The sequence below is a fragment of the Nannobrachium achirus genome (assembly GCF_963921795.1).
Source record: "Nannobrachium achirus genome assembly, chromosome: 5".
Lineage (NCBI taxonomy): Eukaryota > Metazoa > Chordata > Actinopteri > Myctophiformes > Myctophidae > Nannobrachium > Nannobrachium achirus.
The window spans coordinates 20,726,885-20,752,884 of record NC_137814.1 but is presented as its reverse complement, the minus strand read 5'-3'; the positions used below and the strand labels follow the sequence as shown (position 1 = coordinate 20,752,884).

Genomic DNA, 26,000 nt, shown 5'->3' with positions numbered 1-26,000 from the left:
TTCTAAAGCTCGGATGCCGACGCTTAAACTAACCCTAACCCTAAACCTAACCTCAGTAACCATGACGAGTAACTAACCTGCCGACGCTAGTCGGAACAGCGGCCCGTCTGCGTAGCCTATACACGACCCAAAGTGGGTGGCGTGATGCCAGTCCAGGGGTGCCGCAGAATAAACAAACCTGATTTGCAATGTACTGTCCTTGATTTTGCCCCCAACTCTCTTCACCAAAAATAACAGATCTACAAACTCACAACTTCTAGCTCGGATATTTATGGTGAACCTTCCCCCCTGAATAGGGATGCCATGGGGTTCAAGTGGTTAAACGTCAAGTATAAAGTTGTTTTCATTCAGTTCTGATGGAAACTGTAACATTTCTCGTATCTCAGGGGAAAGATGTGCTTATTATTTATGTCGCGTAATATGATTCTAAAAAATGTAGTGTGTAATTCAGGGGTGCCGTGGACGAAAAGGTGCCCTCAGTCCAAAAAGTTTGAAAAGCCCTGGTTTAGTGTTATTGGCTGAGCATTATCATTTGCTTGCTCTGGGAGTTGTTTTGCTTGTGGCCTCTAGTCAAGTGCATGGGCTAAAGCTAAAGTGGTGACTCAGTTGTGGTTGATATTTGCGGCAACTGCTGTGTGATTTAGTCGTTCTGGCCCAAAAAAAGGTTGCAGTATTTCTTATTACGCTTGGAAATGCAAAATAGTATCCGAAATCTAGATATTGTAAAGATAATAAAGTATCAAAGGCGCATACATAACCTGCAGTGCATGTTTACATTTAAAAAATAAAATGATGTCCCCTCTAGTTGTTGTTGGGATATTTACCAATTACATTTGGACATACCTGGAATTTGTACTCTGCACTCTTAGCTCCTGGGAGCACACCCATAATAGACGGTGCCATGTCATAGTTCCGACCTCCCATTTTCCGACCCGACCACCTAAACCTAACCTTAACCCTAACCCTAACCTCAGTAAAACAAACGCTGGTGAACGCTAAAACCTGCCGATGCTGGTCAATGCTAACCTGGTGAAATGCTAACCTGCCTATGCTGGTCAATGCTATCCTGGTCAGCCAGACCAACGGGAGGTCGAACCAATGCTCAGTCCCCGAATGGACTGCATGGGTAATCTAAAAACAAAAACAAACAAAAACACAGCCTAGAAACACTGCATTGTATTCTTCTTATGCTTCCGCCTACCAGTTGCAGTTTTCATCCATGTCTATCCAGACTTCTACTATATATATTATTATATCCACAACTTTCCAACATCCCATAGTACATTGCACAGAAGTTGGACGGAGCTTCCGGCGCCACAACGGTTGCATCTGCGACGCGACGTGAGCTTGTATGTCTGCTGTTAACCGGAAGTGTGATGAAAAGAATTCTCCAGTAAATTCCCGCGGAAAAAGGTGGATACTGTATAACATCTCTGTGGATTGGTTAAAACACTTGCCCATATTTGGAGATCCCTGAAAGTCTAATTTCCAGAAATGAACACAGAAAAAGGAGGGGAAAAAAAACTATTTATCATAATGTCCACCGAGGAGCAGAGGAGCTGATAAATAGATATGGTCATGTTTGTCAAAAAAGCCATTTGTTCAGAAATCAACACACCTAAGCAGCAGCTGCTGAGGGGTCCAAGCAAACTCGTATCCTGACGTTAATCCAGATGAATGGGGTTCCCTTTTTGACTTCTGCTTCCGCCACGCACACCATCAGGCAGCCTCCTGGGGAGCAGGCCTCTTCAGGTCCCTGATCTGTTTGACCAGGTACCTCTTTTCATCGTTGAACTGTTTGTCCTCTGTCCTGTCGTTCTGGAACTTGCTCAGGAACTCAATGAGTTTGGTCTGGTTCTTCAACAGAATGTCCAAGATTGGCTGGGTCTTCTTGGAGTTGGCCACAAACACCTTAAAAACATGGAAAGTCTCAAACTGAATGTTACGGCTTTCGTCTCGTAGTAGGTTCATCATTAGCTTCAGATTCTCTGGCTGGCTGATGTATTTTGTCATAATGGTGAGGTTATGCCGGTCGAGAAGAAGCTCTTCCAGTAACTTGAGAGATTGCCTTTTGGTCACATAATTCTCAGAGTGGAGTAACTTCCCATATTCACTAAAGAACTTGTCGTAATGCTGCTCCAGGAACTCTGTGCTCAGTAGCTTGTGTCTTGTGAGCAAGAGCTTAAAGGTGGCAAATGCATCTGAGGCAGTGACAAATGTAGACGTCTCCATATATCTGAAGAGGTCATAGAACTGCTCTGACCACAGGATGATCTTGGCCAGCGGGTCATGTCTGATGCACTCTCTCAACATGATGCCGCAATTTAAGGCAATCTCCGGACACTCATACCCATTGAGCAACATGAAGAGGATGTTTGGCTGGGTGCACAGGTACTCCACCGTGGGCATGCGTGTGCCGATCCGATGCCCCAGGATGTTGATAAAGACCTGAGCAACATCCTTTTTCCCTTCAAAGACAATGAGCCGCAGGTTGGCTATGAGGGTGCAAAGCAGGCCACTGTTGTAGAGCTCCTGAGCAAGCTGGGCCACCGCCTCCGCTTGGGGCTCATTCTCATTAGTGCCGCATAGGATCTCCTTCATGGCCACAAGGCTCTTCGACACCTCCTTTGTGGCCTTCTCCACCTTCTTGTCAGAGATGTCGTGCTTCTCCAACACCATCATGCCGTCCTTCAGGTTCTTGACGATGTCCACCGGTGACTTGTGGGACTTGTAGAAAAGGAAATGCATGATACAACACCAGGTCGGGTGATCTTAGTATAGTGCACACACTATACTAAACTGTAAATCTCTTAATTCACAAAACGCTCCTACTTCTCCAAAAAACTAATAATGGGAGAGGAGAGCTGGCACAATTATTTATAGCTCCAAACATTCCCATATTTGGGCATCGCAGTTACATGCTGATTGGACACAGTATTTTGGCACGGACCTCTGACTTCATACTCATGTTGCTATAAGGAGTTCCCAATGCAGCTATACACCCAAATATGGAGTGTGTTGTCTTAACTCCAAAACCTTAAACGAATCAGTCAGCTCCATATATGGGCTAAAAAAGGGGGCATTCCCATATATGGGCATATATTTGGGGGGAAGGGATGTTTGCATCGGAGGTTGCTACGCCACTGGATTTCATGGATATAAAAGGGATCCAGTTCGGGGGTATGGTCATGTGTGCACATGGGACCGACCAACTTCAAACTAGCGGCAAAGACTCTGTGCCTGCCGGCGAGTAGTTCAGATAGCCTGTTGTCCAGAACCGCCCATCCACCCATACATGCATATACTGATGACATCAGGGATGCGGACGATAAAGAGATCTCTATGGGCACAAAAGGGACAGAGACAGACAGGTACAATGGGTACTCTGACAAATCCCAGACACTAAAGACTCAGCCATATTGGTGGGATCGGCGGGGCAGTATCCAAGCCCTCAAACATTTTTACCAGCTTTAACTGCTGATTCGGGGACGGATTCTGCTTTCATAAACTGACATGACCACTGCACTCGACCAGAGATGCAAAGACAAACAAACCCATTGCCACTATAACACCAATAAGGGCAGACATTAGTGGTGAAGTTCATAAAGATGCTGTCGGCCACAAAGATCACCATCTTTTCTGTCCAACTCTTTGCCTTCCTCAACCTTCTGCTGCTTGTACAGGCATACTCTGCTTACTCATTTCATCACAAACCGCTTTCTGTCTTTCCGGTGCGGTTCGGCTTCCGTCTGCCCAGCAATGGACTGAAGCGATTCCTCCTTGGTGCAAAGCCAGAGAATGCCTGCGAGCCCATTCACCCACCACCCCCTCAGAGGGACAACCAATCCAGCAGCAGCCTTATCGTCCTCATCAAGAGCTTCGACTGCAACTTTGACATCAAGATCCTCAATACTCAGAAAGACGGATAAAAGGCAGACTTTTTTTACAACATGGACTCCAGTGACTTAATTAGCTATAAAACAGATATACTGTAAATTCCACCTGTGTTTGTGAGTGAGGATAACGCTACACTCTGAAAGAGGACTGTACGTATATGACAAGAGGGTTTATGTTGTCCTCAATCACATTGATTAGACTGTCACTTGTCCTACCGACTGCTGCCAAATTATTGGACTCATTATCTGCTCCTTTTGTGTTTGCACAATCTGCTTGTCCTGAGTTATTATTCTCAGGATCTCCACCAGGGTCCTCTAAGACATACCTGCTAAGAAAACTCCCCGTCCACACGTACAAGGAAGGGGACACACGATTTGTGCACCATCTGCCTCAGTGTTTACAAGGAAGGAGATAAGCTTGTGTGTGCAGGGGCGTTACAAGGGGGGGGGGGTAGACTACAAGCAGATCTACAAGCTCACAGCATGGCACCAAGTGCCACGCTGTGAGCTTGTACTGTATTAGTATTCTGCACATGGGTAAATTCATTGGAAAATGCAATATGACAATGTCAAATTAACTATAGCTGTTGCCAGGTGCCACTTCTGTGTGTGTGTGTGTGTGTGTGTGTGTGTGTGTGTGTGTGTGTGTGTGTGTGTGTGTGTGCGCGCGCGCGCGCGCGCGCGTGTGCGTGTGTGTGAAATTACTTCAATAATGTGAAAGACACTCACAGGTAGGCTACAACCAGTAAGACTCCCTAATCGGGAGATAAGCGACCGTCAGGTCGCAGCGTGATTTTAGGGCAAAATGTGTAGGAGCAGTGTCCAAAAATGTGGTTCAAAAAATCGGCCTGATGGTGGCGCTATATGGGACATCCATATTGATGAGATGAGTGTAGACATAGTGTGTACCGATTTGCGTGATTTTAGGGCAAAATCTGTAGGAGCAGTGTCCAAAAATGTGTTTTGCAAGAATCGGCCTCATGGTGGCGCTAGAAGAGGGCCATGGAGAAATGAGGGGTGGGGTCTCCGCGTTGCCTTGGCGGACGAATAGGTACCGGCCCCGGCTCTCCCGAACGCTCCTAGCCCGAGTTACGGCATTTTATGTGAGCTGCAGTGGAGGGGGTCCTCCACTGGGGGCGCCACCACTTTTGCATCCGTTCTGGAGCACCAGGAGTCGGTGGTCCCCGGGAATTCCCCGTGAGCAGCCCTGTTGGGGTGGTCATTTGGTCATTTTTGCACATTTGGTCATTTTTTACATCTGGGGGTCCCCCAGGGACCTGGGGGTCCCTGGAGCTCCGGGGGTCCTTGGAGGTTGTAGTTTGGCAGGCAAGGAGTGTGTGTGCAAAATTTGGCATGGATCGGGGCAACGGTTGCGGAGATATGAGCAGGGCAATAGTGTGACGTGTGAGGTGTGACAGACAGACAGACTGACGGACGGACGGACGGACGGACGGACGGACGGACGGACGGACTGACTGACTGACTGACTCACAGTTTGTGGAGGTTTTGATAGTAAGAAATGTGAAAGACACTCACAGGTAGGCTACAACTAGCCTGATACTTCAGTCCGCACATCACCACCCCCTGTTTTGAGTCTGGCGCTTACAGTCAGGCTAGGCTACAACACCACAACATGGGGTTAAATTCGTTTAACTGCTATGGAATGCCCCACCACAAGCCCTTAAAACTAAACTCCAAACAGCCCAAAATAAACTAATTAGGGTCCTGCTTAACCTTCCCTATCAGACTCACCTCACCGCTACTCACCAGTTAAGAGTGGGGTGGCTCAGAGTAGATGACAGAGTACAGCAACTTGCAATGGGCCTGGTGTACAAGATACACTACACCACTATGATACCCAAGTACCTGTCAAAATACTTTATAAACGTTAAGGATGTCCATAATTACAACACCAGAGGCAGTGCCACAGATCACGTTCAACCCAGAGTCAACTCAAAGAAAGGGTCGAACTCGTTCTTCTGCTATACCACAAAAATGTGGAATGCCTTACCGAAGGCCATAAAGGAGTGTGGATCACTAGCATCCTTTAAAATTGCCCTGAAAAACCACTTACAGGCAGCAGCCGTTCGCAACTGGTAAAAAAACCTAGCCCAACCCTACCCTCCCTGCCCCTTCCTTGTATATACTTGTATATTCCTTGTACATACTTACTGTCTGTTTAGATTTACTGTATATTCCTTGTATATACTTACTGTTTGTTTAGATTTACTGTTTTCTTTTCTTTTTTTCCCCCTTTTTCTTTACATATCTACTGCATAGTACTGTGTTGTGTTCTATTTGTCTGTCATTCAATGTTATATGAGATACTTAAATGGTTTCCTGTTGAAATAAGCTTAGTCTTTTCATGGATCTCCTTTTAGTAGACCTTGTACCAGTGAACTGTACCGTCATGAATCTGTACATTTTCCTATGCAAACTTCTAATAAAGCCTTCAATCAATCAAACCAACAGACATCAAAAGGTGTGCACCTGTGCGCTCTGTGTGCGCTGCAATTTAACTGTTCTGCTGCTGCTTCCTCATTGGCTAAACGTTACTCTATGAAGTTTATGCTGCTCCCTCATTGGCTAAAAGTTACTCTCTAGTAACCCATTGACTCGAATGGGAAAAAGCATCCACTCCAGAATCCACTCTCGCAATTTCCCAGAATTGCATCTTTCTAGTTGTATGTTATTGTATGTCGACTCTTTAAATGTCTCAATTAATTGAATACGCCGGACTTATGTGGCCAGTGTGTGTGTACTGCATCATTCACAGCACGGACTCTATTGCAGTCCCTCCCCGCTCCTGACCAACACTGACGTGGAGCAATCAAAGATTATGTTTTGACTCCCTCTAGTGCTTTATTAAAGTACTGCAATTTTCAATTTCACATTAGCTCATTACAGACATGTTGTTTCCAGCTGCTGAAGTATTAGTAACCTACTATTTTCATGTGGTGTTTTCTGTCCCTGTGTGAATTAAGCTCCTCATGTAGTAGCCTATACGGCTCTAACCTCCAGTGGTGTAAAGTAACTATAGGTACATTTACTCAAGTACTGTGGCCTACTTAAGTACAATTTTGAGGTATTTTCTTTTACTTTACTTGAGTATTTCCAATTTACAATACCTTTACTTCTACTCTACTACATCTCAGAGGAAAATATTATACTTTTACTCCACTGTAATTATTTGAAAACTTTAGTTAGACCTACTTAGTTACTTTGTAGATTTTCATTATTACTATACAAAACATACATTAACCACTTCAGCCCTGTACATTTTCATCCCACGATTTTGTAACCCATTTTCCACCCCATGCCAATTGCCTAAAGTGTAATCCTGGGCACTGCACTCCCTCTGCCAACCTGGGGAGGGCCCCGAACTGAGCTCATGCTTCCTTCAGTGCATGAGGAGTGAGCAGACCACCTCTTATTACCTGACGGGGGAGTTTCCTCGGCTGGACGTAGGGCGTGGAAGGAATAGTTATTCCAGTTCCTTTTCCCTCCATCAAATTCAGGCTGGCCAGGGGGAGGCCGTATAGAGACCAGGATTACTGCATGTTTTTGTGAGGGTACCTACCCTAGGAGACACGGGGAGAACATGCAAACTCCACACAGAAAGGCCCTTTTCGACAACCCCACCTAGGGTATGGGAGGAGAGAACACGCCCCCAGCATCCCCTGGCGGAATCGAAGCCAGGACCTTCTAGCTGTGAGGCAACACAACAGCACTACCGACTGCACCACCGTGCCCCCTCAAAGGTGAGTACTTGTTCAACCACTGCTGACCTCAACAGAAAACAATAATTACATACCGACACTGGAATAAAAGCAATATGGCAGCCCATCATCTTTATTTCTACATCATGTAAATCAAACAAGTCGCAGAGAAAAAAAGGACAAAATATGTAACAAAAATGATATACAAATACGACTCAGGTCCAGGTACTGTACAGCTTAGCTTTTTGTACAAGAAATACATGTCTCTAGTTTAACCAACTATATCATGTTGATTTGATTGACACTGTACTTGAGGAATTACCTTTTTCTTCTCTTGTAGCATAACCAAGGGTAAAATAATACATTCTGTATGCATAAAACTACACTGTGCCAACAGAGGCCAAATAAATATACCCTTGATGTTGCTAGTTTGGGCCTATGAAATTAGCACAGATATGACAAAATATGGTAATGATGTTTTAAAGAGGCATCTCACTCCAAAAAGCTGCTTTCTGAAGCATGTAAATTCACACGTTTAAAGCTATAAACTGTTACACAAACTCATTTGTCTTGAGAGTTGATGGGCATTGACTGTTAAAATGTGTCATTCCAGTGATGTTAGGAGAAAAAGCATAAAGACCAGATAGCAGTGAATAGCCTATTCATGGAAAATCAACCACACGGAAAGCTATGAGAAAATGTTTAGTTGTTGAGATTTATAGCATGAAATGCCCCGCAGCTCTCAGTTACAACTTGGTTAGACGCAGCGTATTGAGGCGGACAGGAAGAATTGTTGCTCCCTCTGCATAGCGAATCTCTCTCAAAATCCCGTTCCAGCAGGTCTCTGGTTCATCATACCTATGGGAGACAGTGTCAGTCAATTAGAAGAGCATGTTCTAATATTGTAGGGCTACGCCCACTCCTACTGTACTTCCATGTCACATGATGATACTGACCCTGATACTGACAGACATGATACTGACCATGATACTGACAGACATGATACTGACCATGATATGGAAACACAATGGCCAGTACCTTATGGACACAATGACCAGCACCAAATAGACACAATGGCCAGTCCTATGGAGAAACAATGGCCAGTACCATGACATCCTTGCCTGTGAGAGGGGCCTGATGTGACAGGGCCTTGACATCCATGTGACAAGGATATTATCAGTAAATCTGAATGCATTTCTAAACAACATTGTTTGCAAGGGTGAAATGTGAATTGGAATATTGATGCCGTTATTGTAGATATCTCATGGGCCATATTTCAATAGGGCACAGCAATGCATTGCTATTAAAAAACAAATATACTTTTTTGTAATTTGTGCTTTTTCATGTACTTCTGAATACTAAAGTCTCTTCAAAAGCAAGTACTCATGTACTAACTCTTTGTCCACCACTTCCAATAACGGCAACTCTCACCTCCAGATGTCGGTCATCTCTGTGGGGACAGGCTCGGGACTGCTTTCACTGGGCATCATGGCGAAACCCCCTATAGCGTACAGGAAACCCCCCGTGGATATCAGGTTGAGGGAGCTACGTTCCTGTGGAAACTCTGTGAACTCAGACCACCTGAGATGTAGAAGGACAACACACACACACGCACATACAGGTACACGCACGCACGCACGCACGCACGCACGCACGCACGCACACGCACACACACACACACACACACACACACACACGCGCACACGCGCACGCACACACACACACACACACACACACACACACACACACACACAAAGAGATGATGAATATTGAATATGTGATTTTAAAAATGATATATGATTGTTTCATTTGCTACCATCTGGGTGTATGAGTGACACAGCATCTACTACTCCACTAGTCTATGAATGGACTATTAGATCTTGTCTTGGAATCTCTCAGATTGTAACCATATTTGATATTTATGTCAACAAGGACGCGATGGCATTAACCTCCTGGGCATAACTGAAAGTAAGGACATTAACATTTCTCGGCAACAAAATAAATATGGGCTATCTCAGTAAGCATCTACCTGGACAATTGCAGATGTACAAGCTTACAATGCTTTGCCATGCACCGCGTTGTGAGTTTGTAGAACAGCTATTCTCCAGGTGGATGCGTGTAAGTAATATAAGTAAGGACCCACCCTGGGAAGATACCCCAACTTTATAATAAAACATTAGAGTCTCACTTGTTGGTGGCAATGTCATAGACCTCCACAGAACTTGTTAGACCCGAGTCTGTGACGCCTGTCACCACGTAAATCTGGTCCTCGTGTACAGCGACACCAAACAGGGAACGTGCCGTCTTCATAGGAGCCAGGTCCTTCCACTCAAACTTCGTGGGGTTATAGACACACACCCTCTTCATGCATTTTCTGCAAAGGACAGAACGATGGAGGGATCAGAATGGAAAACGTATTTGCCACAAAGGAAGGTCACTCATGATGATAATGTACGGTACACTTATAGAGTTGTCTTTCAGAATAAAATATCCAATGTATGGAAGACAAAACAAACAACTGAAACCCATTTAACAGAGTAGGTTAAAATACATCAATAAACAAAGGGAACCTGATGAAGAGCCCAGGAAATCAAAACTTTAGCGTGTCAGAAAAAATATTTTGGTCCCTTGTTGACAAAACAGTAACAAATGTGTAGCTGTACATAGCTCAATGACAAACAATGAAGCCGATTGAGAGTGGAATATTCAGAGTATTGTAATTAAACTGTAAGCTGTAATCAACACTTGTGTCAATAAGTACCACATACTTGCTCTCTGACTTTCCTCCGATGACGTACACAAGACCATTGTGCGATACAGTTCCATGTCCATACACAACGTACGGTAGAGGGTCTGACTCCCCCCATTTGAATGACCTGTGAAAAGAATAGAATATAGCGTCATGACTCATGAGTGATGACTCTGTACAGCTGACCTTCCAATCTGTCATTTGACCAACTGTGTACTGTTGAAATGAAAAGTCTAACCAAATGTTGTTTATGGACAAAGTGAGAACAAAAATCTGATGTCACTTTTAGATTGGCCACATCAGTGTGTGACTACCGGTATGTGACATTAATATGTTACAATTCATCTTCAAGTTTTCATTTGAGATCACTATTGGTTTACATTTATGGATGGATTATGACAAATGCTATACTTACTGTCTGTCATAGATCATAACAGAGTCTAAAACATGCTCTCCCTCCTTTAGTTCCTTGCCACCCACGACAAAGATGGAGTTCTCTGCTTCTGTCAGCCCAAACAGACACCGAGGGTTGGGTAGAGAGGGCATCCCTAGCCATTCAGAACTCACTGGGTCAAACTGGGATCAAAGGAAGAACACAGAACTGAATAATTATTTTCAAATGGAATCTATTTTTCCATACAAACAACACAAATTACAAAATGTATTTATTGACACAGTCCAGTTAGTTTAGCTCAGAGGGCGTACATATTTACCCAAATGGATATGTAATTGTCCAATTTTCACTGATAATCAACATAATTCTCACAATGGTTATGACAGGGATGTTGGATTCATTAATACACCCATTAATATACCCATAATTTTATATATTCACCCAGAATTACCTGTAGGAAGTACGAGCTGTATGGCTCATCTTTGTCCTCCTCGTTGTAGATGAGTCCTCCGGCCACAAACACCTGGTTGTGCTTGGTCACTAAGCTGCAGTGGTTCTTGGGAATTTCTGTGGACTCAGAGGCCACAAAGCACTCGTTTGCCACAGGGTCATAGGCCACCGTGCCCGTATTACTGATCATCAGCACCAGGTCTGTCTCAAACATTCCGAACCGTGGGTTGTTGTTGAGGATGCCGGGAAGCAGCCCCTCATCATCTTCATCCTCCTCACTGCTGTCCTCTCCCCCCGCCGCCCCCTCGCTACTCCTTAGTTTTGTGGGCTTCGGGAGTCGACCATCGTATGCGTCCTTGACGAGCTCAATCTCCTTCTTGACATCCTGGTTTAGCCTTATAAGTTTGTGGCACTCGACTTTGGTTTCGAAGTATTCCACGGGAATCAGCCGGAAACGGACGCAGTGCAACAACTCTGGCAGTTCAGCCATTCGCTCTTTCTCGTCGTACGAAACCCACTCCATCAGGGACTCGAACACCACCTCCTCCCGGTCTACATTCAACGTGTCCAAGGTGATGATGGAGGCCAACTCGGCCGGGCCGAGTTGGAGAAAGTCCTGGTCCCTTACAATAACCTGGTAGCGTTCACAGATGAAGTCCCTGGCATCCACAGCGAGCCTGGGGCAGTCGAGGAGCAGGCCAAGTCTGAAGATTGCCAAGCAGTTGCCCAGCACCAGCTTCTCCTGGAGGTAGGACACACAGGCCGAGAAGATGGAGGGGATCTGGTACATGTTTGCCACCATGAATATGTCCTGGACATTCTGCTCTGTCAGAGTGATGTCAGAAGTGTATAAGTATCGCAGGATCATGCCCATAACTCCCGGTTCCACGTCTTTGAGGACAATCTCGCGCTTCTTGCTTTCCTCCAGCTCTGAGAGAAACATGGCCTTGAAGAAGGGGCTACTGGCAGCCAGCACCAAACGGTGGCAGGGAAACTCCTTGTCCTGGATCTTGAGAACACAGTCCACAAACTTGTCATTCTCCAGGAGGTCACAGAGCCCGTCCTGAAGCAGGGTCTGCTGGTACATCCGTGGCTGCTCCACCGGGTCTATCGTCATGGCCGCCATTTTGTCCTGCCTACTTAACCTGGCTAAGGTTTCTGGGAGGGAGAGCTTTCGAAGAGGGGCACCCTACTCAAACCCCACACCAGAAGAGGACTGCCTGTATTCACGGCGCTGGATTAGTGTGGCTATAGTCTCCACCGGCAGGCTGCTAGCTGCAGCTGTCTCTGGACATCAGTCACTCTGTAAGTCAGAGGGTATTAATAGATGGGTCCTCACAAAGCTGAGGAATCCATTTTGGTGGATGGGGGAGATGGCCTATCCACTCCAGCACAAGACAGTCCCCCGCAAACAGCTGAATAAATAACTAAGTGCCGGTAGGTGTCACCATGTTAAATCCACCACATCCTCTCACCATTCAGCCTGAGCGGGTCCTGTTACTTTGGTGAAATATCTACTCTTTCACTCTTTTTTTGATGTTTTTCTTTGAAACTGGATTGGAAACACTGACTGTCAAGAGGGAGGATGAGTCCAGGATGAGTCCACCATCTTGTTTTTTAGCCTAATAGTGAAAATAGCTTGTGAGCTTGTAGATCATAAATTTGAAATTTTTGGAAACTTTTTTTTTTAACAATGTTATTCGTGTACTTCACAATGATGTTACAAGTAGGAATTAAGAGCTCACACCCCCCTGTGATCTTTGGCACTTCCCAAGAGGGCCCTGGACCCCTGTGTTGGGAGACCAAATCCTTTTGTGTTGTAGACCAGTGGTTCTCAACCTGTGGGTTGGGACCCCCAGGAGGTCCACAAATTATTTTGGGAGGTCCCCAGATGATTAGCTTATGTGCAACATTGCTTTCTCAGTCAACAGTAAACAAACCGACATAAGGTTTAAGTGTATAGAGCAGGGTTCCCCAATTGGCGGCCCGCGGGCCATTTGCGGCCCGCGGGGCCACCAACCCCAGTAATAATGGTTCTAAAGTGACAATTTGAGGACTTTTTAATTCCTCTAAAATGACAAATTAAATATTGTGAGAAATTGTCAAATATTAGAGGCAGAAATTGAAAAGGTTGAGAACCACTGTTGTAGACATATTACATAATAAACCTCCCCTGACACCAGTCCATTCCATAATGTTTCAGGAAAGTGGAATGAGACAATTAAATTTCTCCTACTTATCCCTTTCAAGGCATGTGGATCTCTCGGTAACTTAATTTAACAGAGAACGATCATTAGGGGACAAAGTTGTCTTGTCATTGTGTAACGTTTATATGAATATTGTTTATATTAATAATAATAATAATATAATTTCACTATTACTATCTAAATGATGATAGTAATAATTGAATAAACAGTCAGTAAACCTTTTATGCTATTTGTTAGCATGATACACTGACAATTCACTGAATTCAGTATACCAATGTAAAACAATTACTCAGACATTTTTATTCCAACCGGTTTTTAATACTTTCATCTTCACATTGTAACAAATGGAACCCAGAACTAAAACATTCTCTTTTGAAGTAATGTGTCAAATCAAATAAATGGAACCGTTGAAATAACAGTCAAAGAAAGTCATAGAAAGATTTAAAATAGAAACCTGGAAAAAAAGAATAGCTGTCAGAAGGGATTTTCCCCCTGTCTGTGGAAGACACATTGCAGACTTTAGGAGACAGGCAGAAGGCAGCTGGCCCATATTCCCTACTATAGCTAGGCCTGTCCAGACCTTCCACAACAAACCCAGGGCCCCAGTGGCATGTTTCCAGCTCATGTGAGAGGGGCGAGATAATGCAGAAATTTCAGTCACACCCAATCTCTTTTAGAAGATAACGATAGTGGGGGGAAACAGCCATGCTCTCTCTCTCTCTCTCTCTCTCACTCTCTCTCTTTCTCTCTCTCTCTCTCTCTCTCTCTCTCTGACGATGATACAGGAAAGAGAGAGAGCCATGTTGGTGTTCAGTGTGGATGGACACAGTGCTTCAGCTGAGCTGAGTTCCATTTGATCACTTTTAAATGGAAATTTTAAATGGAAACATACATTCTATATGAAGTCCAAATTGGACTTTAACGTGCAGCGTGATTTGCATTTCTGCTTTAGAAACAGCAGAGCAAATACTATACAGTAGCCGACAAACAGTAGTAGTCTCAGCAGAACTCTATGTGAAAGTGGCACCTTTGTTTATTCAAGTTTAAAACCTTTTTGAAAAGAATTGTCTGAGGTAAAAATGAGACACCCTCAACTCAAAAAGGAACCGAAGAAAGTATCAACCTCCTCATATTTTTAGTACATTAAAAATATATGTAAAACAATCAAAACAGGACCTAAGAGTTCCATTACAGTACTGCATCTTCATCAATATATTATCTCTATCTTCAAAATATATTTTCCATGCCTATGACCTGATAAATAATTATCTGTTTTGGATAAATTACAAATTACACCATTACCATTACATAATAAAATACAAAATGCACCATTGGTGGGGTTGTGCTAAAGAACATGTGGCAGCTATCCACGGCACGGGCACTTCAGGACATTTCACAGTTCAAAAACCCTTGCTTCTGACAAACAAAAGCAAAAACGTGGACTTGTTGTAAGCAAGACTTAGTCGTCTGGTTCAGTCCAATTCTGAGGACCAGGCTGTTGTAGGTAAAGTCTTTAAACCTCCGTATCGTTATGCTTTTTTACTCTGCCTTTTCTTTAGCACCATCTATGGGCTTCGCTGCCTCTGCCTCAGCCTCCTCCTGCAGGGCCAGGGTTCTCTCTCGTTCCTTCACCAGCTGCACACCGCAGTAAGTCACCAGTAACACTGACACGGTAGACAGAGGGAAACCTGGAGAGAGGGAAGACGGCATGTAGCAAGTGGTGCAAACCGAAAGGATATTCACATGCAGATAGGGATAGGACGATAAGCGCTATTATCGTTTATTGTGATAACAAACACTCATCTTATCGTGGAGATTTAAATGTATTGTAAAATTGTCCTCCGTCATGCACTGGGATCCAATTCACCTTTTATTTGCCGAGCTGCATATCTGGTACAATTTAAACCCTCTATAATTGGTCAAACGGACCTTGAAATTACTTGATAGTCTTTTGTTTACTCTCCACCAAATCTCTTTGCCAAAAGATTGCGACGCGTTGTGAGCTTGTAGATCGGCTATGTGTTGGCATATGTTCCGCCCCAGGATAATGGATGTTGGGGATATTTTGATTATCACAATAATGGCGTACATTTTTTGGTCACAATAATCGTGATGAGAAATGTTCATATCGTCCCATCACTAAATGCAGAGGTGTCATTTCAGGACTTTCACTACTTGGGCTTTTGTGCGCACCGCAGACTAATTGAGAACACACGCCCCTGGCTCTGGCGACTGATACTGTCCTTCTAATGCAAGAGGAGACCGTCATCTCTTGATTAGTTATTTCATTATGTTAATATTTTCTGTCATGTAATGTTGCATGTAGTCAAAAATCAAACCATCAGTTCAAAGTGGAGCGGTGCATTTGAGCAGCTATACCGTGTGTGTGTGTGTGTGTGCGTGCGTGCGTGCGTGCGTGCGTGCGTGCGTGCGTGCGTGCGTGCGTGCGTGCGTACGTGCGTGCCTGCGTAGGCTGTGCAACAGTGCCACTTCTGGTCACCCAGCGGCATTGTTCCAAAAATTATGGAATTGTCCTCATGTATTACAAGGACAATATCAATCAATCAATCAATCAATCAATCAATCAATCAATCAATCACCAGAACTAGGAAGGTATGTGTCTAATGAGTCTAACATGGTTAATGTGGAATTTGAAGTTGTATGAGATTATATAGGAGGGGCTGTGTCTGATCAAATCAATCAAGCAACTTAAATACCCAGGTTTAAACTTTCATTGACTGGACCCAAAGGAGAACTCTAAATAGAAATTGTGTCCCTGTTCACTAACCAACCAGTTTCTCACCTTGGAAAATAATCCTCCTTGCCACTAATTTTGCAAACTCCAGACTGTTGAGAGACAGAACGTTGAACAGGATAATTAGCCAGAAATTTCCAGCATTGAACAGACCCCTGATTCTGCGTGACATGGATTCACCCATCAGACCCTGAAGAAAGATGAGACAGGAGGAGGTTGTTGTGATTTGAATACATTGTATTGAACACACTGATTTGTTACATGACAAGGGTTATGTATCTTGATGACAGACATCTATGACATATTGTTGACGTATTGATATTGCCCCAAATCTAAGCAAGGTTACAGCCTGATCAGAGCCCCACTGACGTCCACTCTCCATTATAAATGTAATTTTACATATTTCAAAAAGCATTTGTACAAAAGTATGAGAAGAACTTTGGACTGATCAGTCCAGCAGATTGTAAGATTAGCTCCAGACTCACACAGACACAGACACACACACACACACACACGCACGCACGCACGCACGCACGCACGCACGCACACGCACACACACACACACGCACGCACGCACGCACGCACGCACGCACGCACGCACACGCACACACACACACACACACACACACTCACACACACACACACACACACACACACACACACACACCAATGAAAAATACTTCTGAAAATCATTCACGTGTGTTAGAATGTTTTGTCACATTGCTCACCTCAATAGTGGAGAATGGAGGAAAGGAGAAAAGCTTGGCCACCCACAGCTCAAAGTTGAGACCAAAGCAGTTGAAGAAGGACCAAAGGTACACCACATCACATGGTCCAAGCCACAAGGTGGTGACAAAAAATGTTGAGATAGTTGCCAGCAGCTCCTTGAAGATCTGGTCATGATTACAGCCGATGTAATCGTAGACATATCTGTTGAGCAAAACAACAAGGGAACATACTCAACCAAACTGCGAGGAATCAATTTAATGAAGAACCATGTGTAGACACATCTATTCGGTTTCAATGTCAGTTTGAGAATGTAATATCTGATCAGTTCAATCAAACAAACACTCACTTGCACAGCCAGTCGTTGATGCCCCTGTCAAAGTGCCTATAAGAGGAATACATAATGTTGTAAATTTCAGTGTTCTGGATTGACAACAAATCACGCATTACATCACATACCATTACCATGTAATCACTTTTTGTGGAATCTTTGAAGATCTTTTAAACCTTTTTAACATTATTGCCTATAATGACATAACGGAACGGAACGGGTACACTATATTGTGTATCATTATTTTATGCTTAAACTATTGAAAAATAGCAGATATACAAGCTCACAGCGCGGCACCGAGTGCCGCGCTGCGAGCTTGTAGATCTGCTATTTTTGAAAAATCGTGAAAATTTGAATTTTGACCCGATTCTATAAGTGTCTTTTGAATCCTTCTAAGGTTGTTTGAAAAACCTATGTTTCTATGTCAGCAATCTGGCCAGCCATCGTAGTTCCAGGGACCACCCAGAAGCAGAATTTGAGTTACAAACGTTCACTTTAAAAATACATATATTCAAAGATTTGCACACATTTTCACGACTTTTTCAAAAATAGCAGATCTACAAGCTTGCAGCGCGGCACCAAGCTTGTATATCTGCTATTTTTCACTGGTTAAAGCATTAAATAATTCTAGGCCTAAATGGGTACGTACTAATCTCTTTGGTTCTCTCGTCCTGGACACTTACGTTTCAGCGAAGACATAGAGCATGGTGATACACTTGGGAGGCTGAGGAGGGTCCAGGTGGTCCAGTCTAGACACAGTGTTAATGATGCCAAACATGACCGCTGCCTTCACCCAGTCATACACCAGGTTGGAGTAGGCCAGACCAGCTGCGATAATAAGGCAAAGACAAAATTATATTGTTGGTTTTTAACTGGTTCATAACTTCTTTTGTACTTTTATTTTTTATTTTTTTTTACGAATCTAAATAATTTATTCATGTAATTTTCTCTGTGGCACCTAGATAGGAGTTAATGAAGGAAGGTACAGTGGCACTCTTTATACTACCATTCACCTTTTGCGACCGTCAGATCGCAAGTTACTATGAAAATCTCAGTCAGTCCCTCCCTCCATCTGTCACGTCACACTTTTGGCCCTACTCTTATCTTCGGCACTGTTGCCCCTATCCATGCCAAACTTTGCACACACACTCCTTGGCTGGCAAACCACAACCTCCGCCCCTGATTTCTCACATGCCCATCTTCTAGCGCCAATTTGTGTATACATGCGACCTGACGGTCGTTTATCTCCCGATTAGGGACACTATCATGGCTGTAAAATTCTGTGCTTGATAAAGCTTTGCCAGATAATGCGCTTGACTTACAGTAATATCATATCATGATTTTGATGTGCAGTGATCCAACACTTTCATCTCTTTTTCTGCCTTTCTCTGTGTTCCTACAAGTCTCATGATTCATTTGGTAGGCAAGCAACGGCCCGGGAATGGCTCAGTCAAGAAAATCAAGCCTAATGAGTACTTTTAATACTTTAAGTAGATTTTGATACCAATACTTTTGTACTTTTACTCAAGTACATATTGAATTCCAGACTTTTACTTGTACCAGAGTATTTCAACATTGCATTGCAGTATTGATACTTTTACTTAAGAAAAACATTTGAGTTTTTTTCCCACCACTGCTTAAAAGAGTTTATATGAGATACTTTAATGGTTTCCTGTGGAAATAAGCTTAGTCTTTTCATGGATCTCCTTTTAGTAGACCTTGTACCAGTGAACTGTACCATCATGAAACTGTACCTTTTCCTATGCAAACTTCTAATAAAGTCTTCAATCAATCAATCAATCAAAGACACTGACCCAGGGACCAATCAGACAGTTGTTTGACCAGCTTCATGTCACTGGGGATGGTGAGGATGTAGAGGTAGTGGAAGAAGACGGCCACCACCAGAATGACTCCCAGATGCAACACGGCCGAGGAGGTGATGTTCCACAGCTCCTTGTCCTTACGAGCCAGCTTGGGGATGTTAGTCTGCGGGAAAATAGACATTGATCTAATTATTATGTTATTTGTATGGTTATTTGTGTTCTGATATACATAATACAAGACTTGCATGAAACAATCAATAGAAATCTACTCAACGTAAACATAATGTAGAGAATTAGAGAGAGAGAGAGAGAGAGTGAGAGTGAGAGTGAGAGAGAGAGAGAGAGAGAGAGAGAGAGAGGGTGCCAGTGGCTCAGCGATAGAAAAAACGGCATTAGAACACAGAGGGTTCCCGAAAGGTTCCCAGTTCGATCCCGAGCTCCCCCAGAGTTAGTGTCAAAGAGTCCTTGAGCAACTCTGAACCCCTAGTTACTCTCGGTGAGCAGGTTGGTGCCTTGCATGGTTTCCTCTACCATCGGTGTATGAATGTGTGGGTGAATGTAATGCTCAATCTATGTATTACGTTTAAGTAAAGTGCCTTGAATAAAGGCGCTATAAAAATGCATCATACAGAGAGAGAGAGAGAGAGAACATGGAAGCCAACCAGGACTATTGCATTAAACCAAGATAAATTTGACTTTTAACTTTTAAGGATCGGTCCTCTGACTCCATTTGCACTTTATAGGAGCAGAGAATGTGACAGAATCTTAAGTGTGTCAGCCTTCACCACGTTATAAATACTGCATTGGCCAGCTGCTTTCAAATGACCACGCATGCAGCTAAAACACAAGGCCACCTAAGCAAGGATTACACAGTGTGGAGTGTTATGGTGTGAGGAAAAGTGACAGCAGTTCCAATTTCATGCAGCATAATCCTTGAAAACTCACCTGAGCATGGAACCGGTCGAAGGTCATGATAGGTCCAAAGAAGAAGAAAGGGAGGTAGAAGTTATACTTGAGCAGGTCACCCAGTGTGTAGTTGCCATCCTTCTTCTCGCAGTTCTCTAAAGCGAAGCTCATTCCGCGAAAGATGGAGAAACCAAGACCTCCGTAGAACAGGACATCTTGCAGGTCAAATGAACCGGTCACCAAGGCTTCCTAGAGATGGACCCAGACATCAAGCATGTTCAACGTCTATATACAGACACTAGTCTAGAATTCAGCATCATTCACTGCCACCCAGGTGTGGATCCTTGACTACCTCCCTTAAAACATGTAGCTCGCTGGCATCCTTCAAAACTGCCCTGAAAACTCACCTTTCAGGAGGCCAGAGAAGGAGGTAGTTATCACTATAGACAGGTGAGAAGTGAGCACCCACCCCCCTTACCTTAGCCCCACCCCCTTGTTTCCCCTATCCTGTGCAGATAGTGTTTTTATAACTGTGATATTATTGAACGTTTTCTTTGCTTGCTATTTATTATGTCCATGAATTAAATACAGAGGGCTTCCAACGTAAAAAAAAAATACCATAAAAGGTCTTATTTGGGATGTTCCTTTTAGGCAGGGTGTTTACTGTACTTGTAAGGTTCCCCATTTTTGTCTAATAAAATAAACAATCAATCAATCAATCAATAAATCAATCAATCAATCAACCAATCAATCAATCAATCAATCAATCAACCAATCAATCAATCCACATCAAGCTGACAGATGCTATTATAAGGCTACAGCTAGCAGCTTAATTTGCTGCTTCGGTCTTCCACTCTTGAATTTCGATATGCAATGATAGCAATAGTATAGTGTATGCTTACTGGTTTGGGTTTCCATCACAAGGAACAACCTACCTGCCAGGCGTTATAGGGTTCTAGCTTGATAGAAGCCAACGTGGCCAGGCCTGCAGCGAAGCACATCCACTTCATCTTCAGCAGGGCAACGCTGTAGAGTATGATGCAGTGAGACAGTACCATGGCGAGATACGTCCAGCCCATTGTGACCAGGACAGCCAGAGTGCCGTACAAACCAAAGATCAAGGGTCTGTGCTGTGGGTGAGAAGGAGCCAACATCAATGTAGTGTTTGAACATCATCGTTGTACCATCCGATATCCATACTGTACGCAAGTACAAACAGTGAGTGATGTTAGTACTACAACTACTGTGTTGACACGGTCCAGGATGAACAGCAGATTAGAGTGTGTGAACGAGCAATGTTACAAATTAATATACCTTCCACGTATCAATGCTTTAGATGACATGTATGACATGGGTTACAGAAATGCATATTACGTTTATTAATGTTACCTTACATCCATCAATACCAATCTTCATTGCAATCATGAAACAAGACAGAAAACATGTTTAAAACATTTTGAACTGTTTTAAATATGTACAAGTATTTATTGAAAAATCACTGGCACATTCAGCAATATATCATCCAAATCATTAACTTGTTATTTAACTCATGCGTGTTATAGAAACATTATATTTTCTACATACGTTTTCTACTAATTTCTTGAAGAAGACAAGTACTTTTTCTGTAATAGTTTCTCTCTGTAGCCCTCCTAAGAACTCCCTTTCTACCATCTCCCACATGCCTTTTTCTACCTCCCCAAACAAGTATGTCCATAGATACACTCTGCCTCAGGGTTATCTTAACTTCTAATCACTAATCAGCAGTTCAGATCTGGTCATCTCTATATACGCTTTGAGAGCGCAGAGTGGAAGACCGGTCAGAACAGGGAGTGAAATCAGTGAATATTCTCCACCCTAGAGAGAAGTAATCTAAATAATAACAGCCAATAAACACAGTAGCGCCTGCTTTGTAGCCGGACTAGATGGCAAAACATACCAATTTACACATTTTGCATATACATTTCTATGACATGCGTCAAGTCAAAAGGTGTTAGGGCAAGGATGGCACAATAATTCTTTTTTATTATTATTCAACCAAACATTGTTAATACAAAATAATTGTGGATATGGATACTGCTTATTTATTATAATTATGTTGTTTGCATAATTTGTATCTCTTATAAGGCCAGCAATATGCAGTAACTGATTACCCTGTTGAGTTTTTTTAAATACTCAACAAAAAATATGTCCTGAATGAACGACTGCAGTATACAAAATACTCTTTTCATGATTTATTGTGCACTCCTTGGCCTAATGTTGACTAAAGTGCTTATAAACTATTAATTTCCTACTACTTCACAATGTATGCAACATGCTACACATCAAACAGAACCTGTGTTATAACTTTCATTGGAGAAATGTACAAACATAAAGATAGATAGATACATATCATATATTATTGTGTATATTTATTTATACACATAAACACTGAGCATTACAATACAGTCATATGCTTGTATAATACATGCAGAATATCACACACTCATACACAGTTACACACACATACCTTGGTAGAAAGCAGGCTGAAAATCTTGGCAAAGATCACATGACCAGCGAGAGCGAAAAGGATATGATTGCGGAATGTAGAGAACCACATCGCCCATTCGAAGTCTGACACATCCTGCATGTGGAAGGTATACATTGCATAATATATGTGACAATAGAAGCAAAAGATACTTAGAAATTAATTGCAATATACAATGAGAAACACAAACACGGTAAAAAAAACGACTTGCCATTTTTCTGCCAAAATAATGCCATCCTGGTTTCACGTGCTCTTTGAAGACCTTCTTGTTTATAAGGGCATCTGTAAGGAGAAAGATTTTAAAGAATATCCAACAAATTACACACGCACGCACGCACACACGCACGCACGCACGCACGCACGCACGCACGCACACACACACACACACACACACACACACACACACACACACACACACACACACACACACACACATATATATATATATATATCAAGCATACAGTCAATAAACTTGTATCATGTGTTAACTTATAGAAGTATGATCTATTGGTGATGGTAAGGCTTCTCTGAGTTGGTAGTTTCCTTGCCCATGTTTGGCAGCTCTCTTGTGTGGTACAAGTTGCACAGTAAAACAAAATTATGATAATGTTTCCATTTGTAACTCAGAGACTGTAATGGGGCCATTTGGTTACATTTGTACTCTCAGTGTTAGATTAATGCTGAAGGATTATCTATCACAAACAGGTTTAATGTAATTATTAGAAAGTGCATTTAATATGCGAAAATTGCAGAGCTAAATATTGTGTAATATGCTTAGCACATATTTTCACAATCACCATCTTTCCTACAATCACAAACAATTTAGGAGATTATGTTACATCATAGACTCAGTGAAATGATTGAACTGTAAGCTACTGGAGGCAGCAATTAGAGAGACCATATAAAAATAAACATCTAGACAGTTTTATGACTGTACAACCCTCCCACAGACAAGTGGGAGAGCTGAATTACACTATAATAGCCATATAAAAGGATATCAAAATGTAAGAGTTGGAAAGAGAAAGCCTCTATTTCAGAGGGAAACCTGACTGTATACAGACTTGTGTACAGTAAATGTATTCAGCAACCACAAATTACTATTCAGACTGCTGCCTGATTCCATAATATAAATGCACCAATTCGCAGAGCTTCTATGTCTGACTTTGTGTGATTTCTTTTTTTATAGTATGGCATGAACAGCTGCAACTGATTGCAACACAAAGCTGCAACTAATTACACTAATTTAAGTGAGACAACACCAGCATGTCTGATCTTTAATAAGCCGTACTTGCAACACATGGGCTTACTTCACTCTGGGTGTTAACATTTGTATTTACCTAACCCAGTCACTGGGAACCAAAATAATACATCTACAAAACCACTTTTGCGGAATTGTAAAGTTCCTGGTGTGATGTGATCCCTGGCTGTGTTAGTGTCGGATTGTGGTTGAGCAAGGCACACTTATAGCCTAAGTGCAAAGAGCAGGTTGAGCAGGTTGATGCAGGTTGAGCAGGTTGATTGCCCTGGTGAATAGGTGTGTGAATAGGTGAATATAATGCACACTTTAAGTGCTTGGGATAAAGGCGCTATATAAATGCACAATTTACAGTTATATTTATTTACATTTTTTTACACACAAGGTTTCCACCTGACAGCAATGACATAATAGTAAAATGCAATTTGATCCTCCCTGCAGTGCTGTAACCGTCCCTGTCAGCACTCTGTCTGTGGCAACCAGATCCACCTACTGGATTACATAATTCATCTTTTGGTCTATGTAAATCAGTGCTTGAAGAGGCTGGAGGATCTTTAACTGTCAGAATATGCAAAATATGGGCAAAATCCACAACTGCTGGGTGGAGTATACAATAATATGATTAATTGCCTGCATGGTAAAGTGTTTGCGATCTGCAGCCCAGGAACACATTCTCTTAAACTATTCTCAAGCTATATTTTTATTCTCATTATAGCACAATAATAAGCCACTAATTGGACCAGTTATTATCATTAGCTTTCATAATAATGCTTTTAGGCTTTGGTTTGAGTGGGGTATTCGTTTCAATCTAGATGGTGAAAGTTCTAAGTTGTACTATAGACCCTAACAGGTCTTTGATTACAATATTACATATATACACATGGGATTCTGTTGTACAGTATGTCATCATGGGTCATCCACTCACCACTTGAGGCTTCAAATATCCAACTCCCTGCCCATATCAAGGCCCCGGAGAGCACAGCCATGTAGAGATACAGCTCATATTTGGGGAGAGCAGCCTTGATCCCCATTTTGACTCTGGAGCTCTATTCAGGATCCCTATAGAGATGGAGGGCAAATATTAGGTCTGGCTGAATACACATACAGTAGGCCTATGGCACACAGGATACACTAGATAGACACAGGAACCTGTTGTACAATGTTATGAGATGACTAGTAAAGTAGGCCTATGTTTAACATTACTGCATTAAATGTAATTAGATATAATATCATTGTTTAAGCAGAAGCCTTTTGATGACTTTCTATGGGTAGTTTCAGACATTCTGTGTCCATTCTCAACAATACTGGTTTGAATATATTGTTTGGATCAAGGCATTATACTTTCTAACCTGCATCCCTTTGATTAATGACACTGGCAAGCAATATCAACAATAATATTAGCCTATTTGACATTGTGTTTCCCTGCCTTAATTGCTTTGCTTTAGTTACAATGATGCACCATGGGGCTGCTTGGGGAAACATAGGTCTATATTTTAATAAATGTAATTTAAAAAATAATAAACTCCCCAAAACAATACTTTAGTCCACGTGACATGTTTCTTATCTTCGTAGGCCTACTTGATTTCAATGTCTCCAGTCCATTTGATGAACAATGTTGGTCTTGCAGTTAGACCAACTGGCCCAAAACGCTTTAATTGAGTGACATTTCTAAGCGACAGAGCGGCCATGCATGTGACTTAAATAGGATTGCAACGCTCCGTCTCTTCGGAATCGGCACCGTCAGCTGCGCAACCCAACCTCCTCTTCCTATTATAGCCCTTGCAGTTGGTTGGTCTTACAGCAGGGCAGCTGCAGTGCTATGTGATCTACTAGAAACACTAGGGACCCACTTCAGGGCATAATTAGCACTGCCTAGAACGACCAAGAATGGTGCATCATCGGTATATATTAAAAAAAAAACAGGTTGACTTTTATTCTTATGTTTTATCATAGGCTATGGCAGTTTACTTTAGTCTACTCTGGATGCAGATATAACTTCAGATTCATTCATTCCGTGTGGAAATGTTTGCCGTAGGTTTGTCGCAGTATAGGCTATAAATTGAAGTTATGGGAGTTGGAAAAACAAGCCTGGTGCATGGTCGCCCATGCCAAGAAGTTCAAGCCCAAAGCAGGAGACCAACAACACCAGAAGTGTCTTGCATACAAATTAAGTTCTAGATGTTGGGCCATTGTTCATGCGAAGAATACTTACTAAAACAAATAAAATAAGATAAAACAGAAAAAACGAGCCTTTGATGTGTGTTT

General features: G+C 42.6%; 3 protein-coding genes across 3 annotated transcripts; all 3 read right to left on the bottom strand.

The window, feature by feature from the left end:
- Window positions 1–1,719: 1,719 nt before the first annotated feature.
- LOC308286224 (calcium-binding protein 39-like) lies at window positions 1,720–2,748 on the bottom strand (the record flags this gene model as incomplete). Its single annotated transcript, XM_080727190.1, has 1 exon — window positions 1,720–2,748. The coding sequence occupies one exon, from the start codon at window positions 2,746–2,748 to the stop codon at window positions 1,720–1,722; it is 1,029 nt and encodes a 342-aa protein (XP_080583316.1).
- Window positions 2,749–8,361: 5,613 nt separating this feature from the next.
- Window positions 8,362–12,334, bottom strand: klhl40a (kelch-like family member 40a; the record flags this gene model as incomplete). Its single annotated transcript, XM_080727178.1, has 6 exons — window positions 8,362–8,473; window positions 9,047–9,196; window positions 9,804–9,989; window positions 10,384–10,491; window positions 10,780–10,940; window positions 11,210–12,334. 6 exons carry the CDS (start codon window positions 12,332–12,334, stop codon window positions 8,362–8,364), a joined length of 1,842 nt encoding a protein of 613 aa, XP_080583304.1.
- Window positions 12,335–14,954: 2,620 nt separating this feature from the next.
- Window positions 14,955–24,766, bottom strand: hhatla (hedgehog acyltransferase like, a; the record flags this gene model as incomplete). Its single annotated transcript, XM_080727184.1, has 12 exons — window positions 14,955–15,103; window positions 16,219–16,360; window positions 16,899–17,100; window positions 17,246–17,281; window positions 17,911–18,055; window positions 19,042–19,213; window positions 19,996–20,205; window positions 20,892–21,086; window positions 21,346–21,366; window positions 22,463–22,576; window positions 22,692–22,762; window positions 24,664–24,766. 12 exons carry the CDS (start codon window positions 24,764–24,766, stop codon window positions 14,955–14,957), a joined length of 1,560 nt encoding a protein of 519 aa, XP_080583310.1.
- Window positions 24,767–26,000: the final 1,234 nt, after the last annotated feature.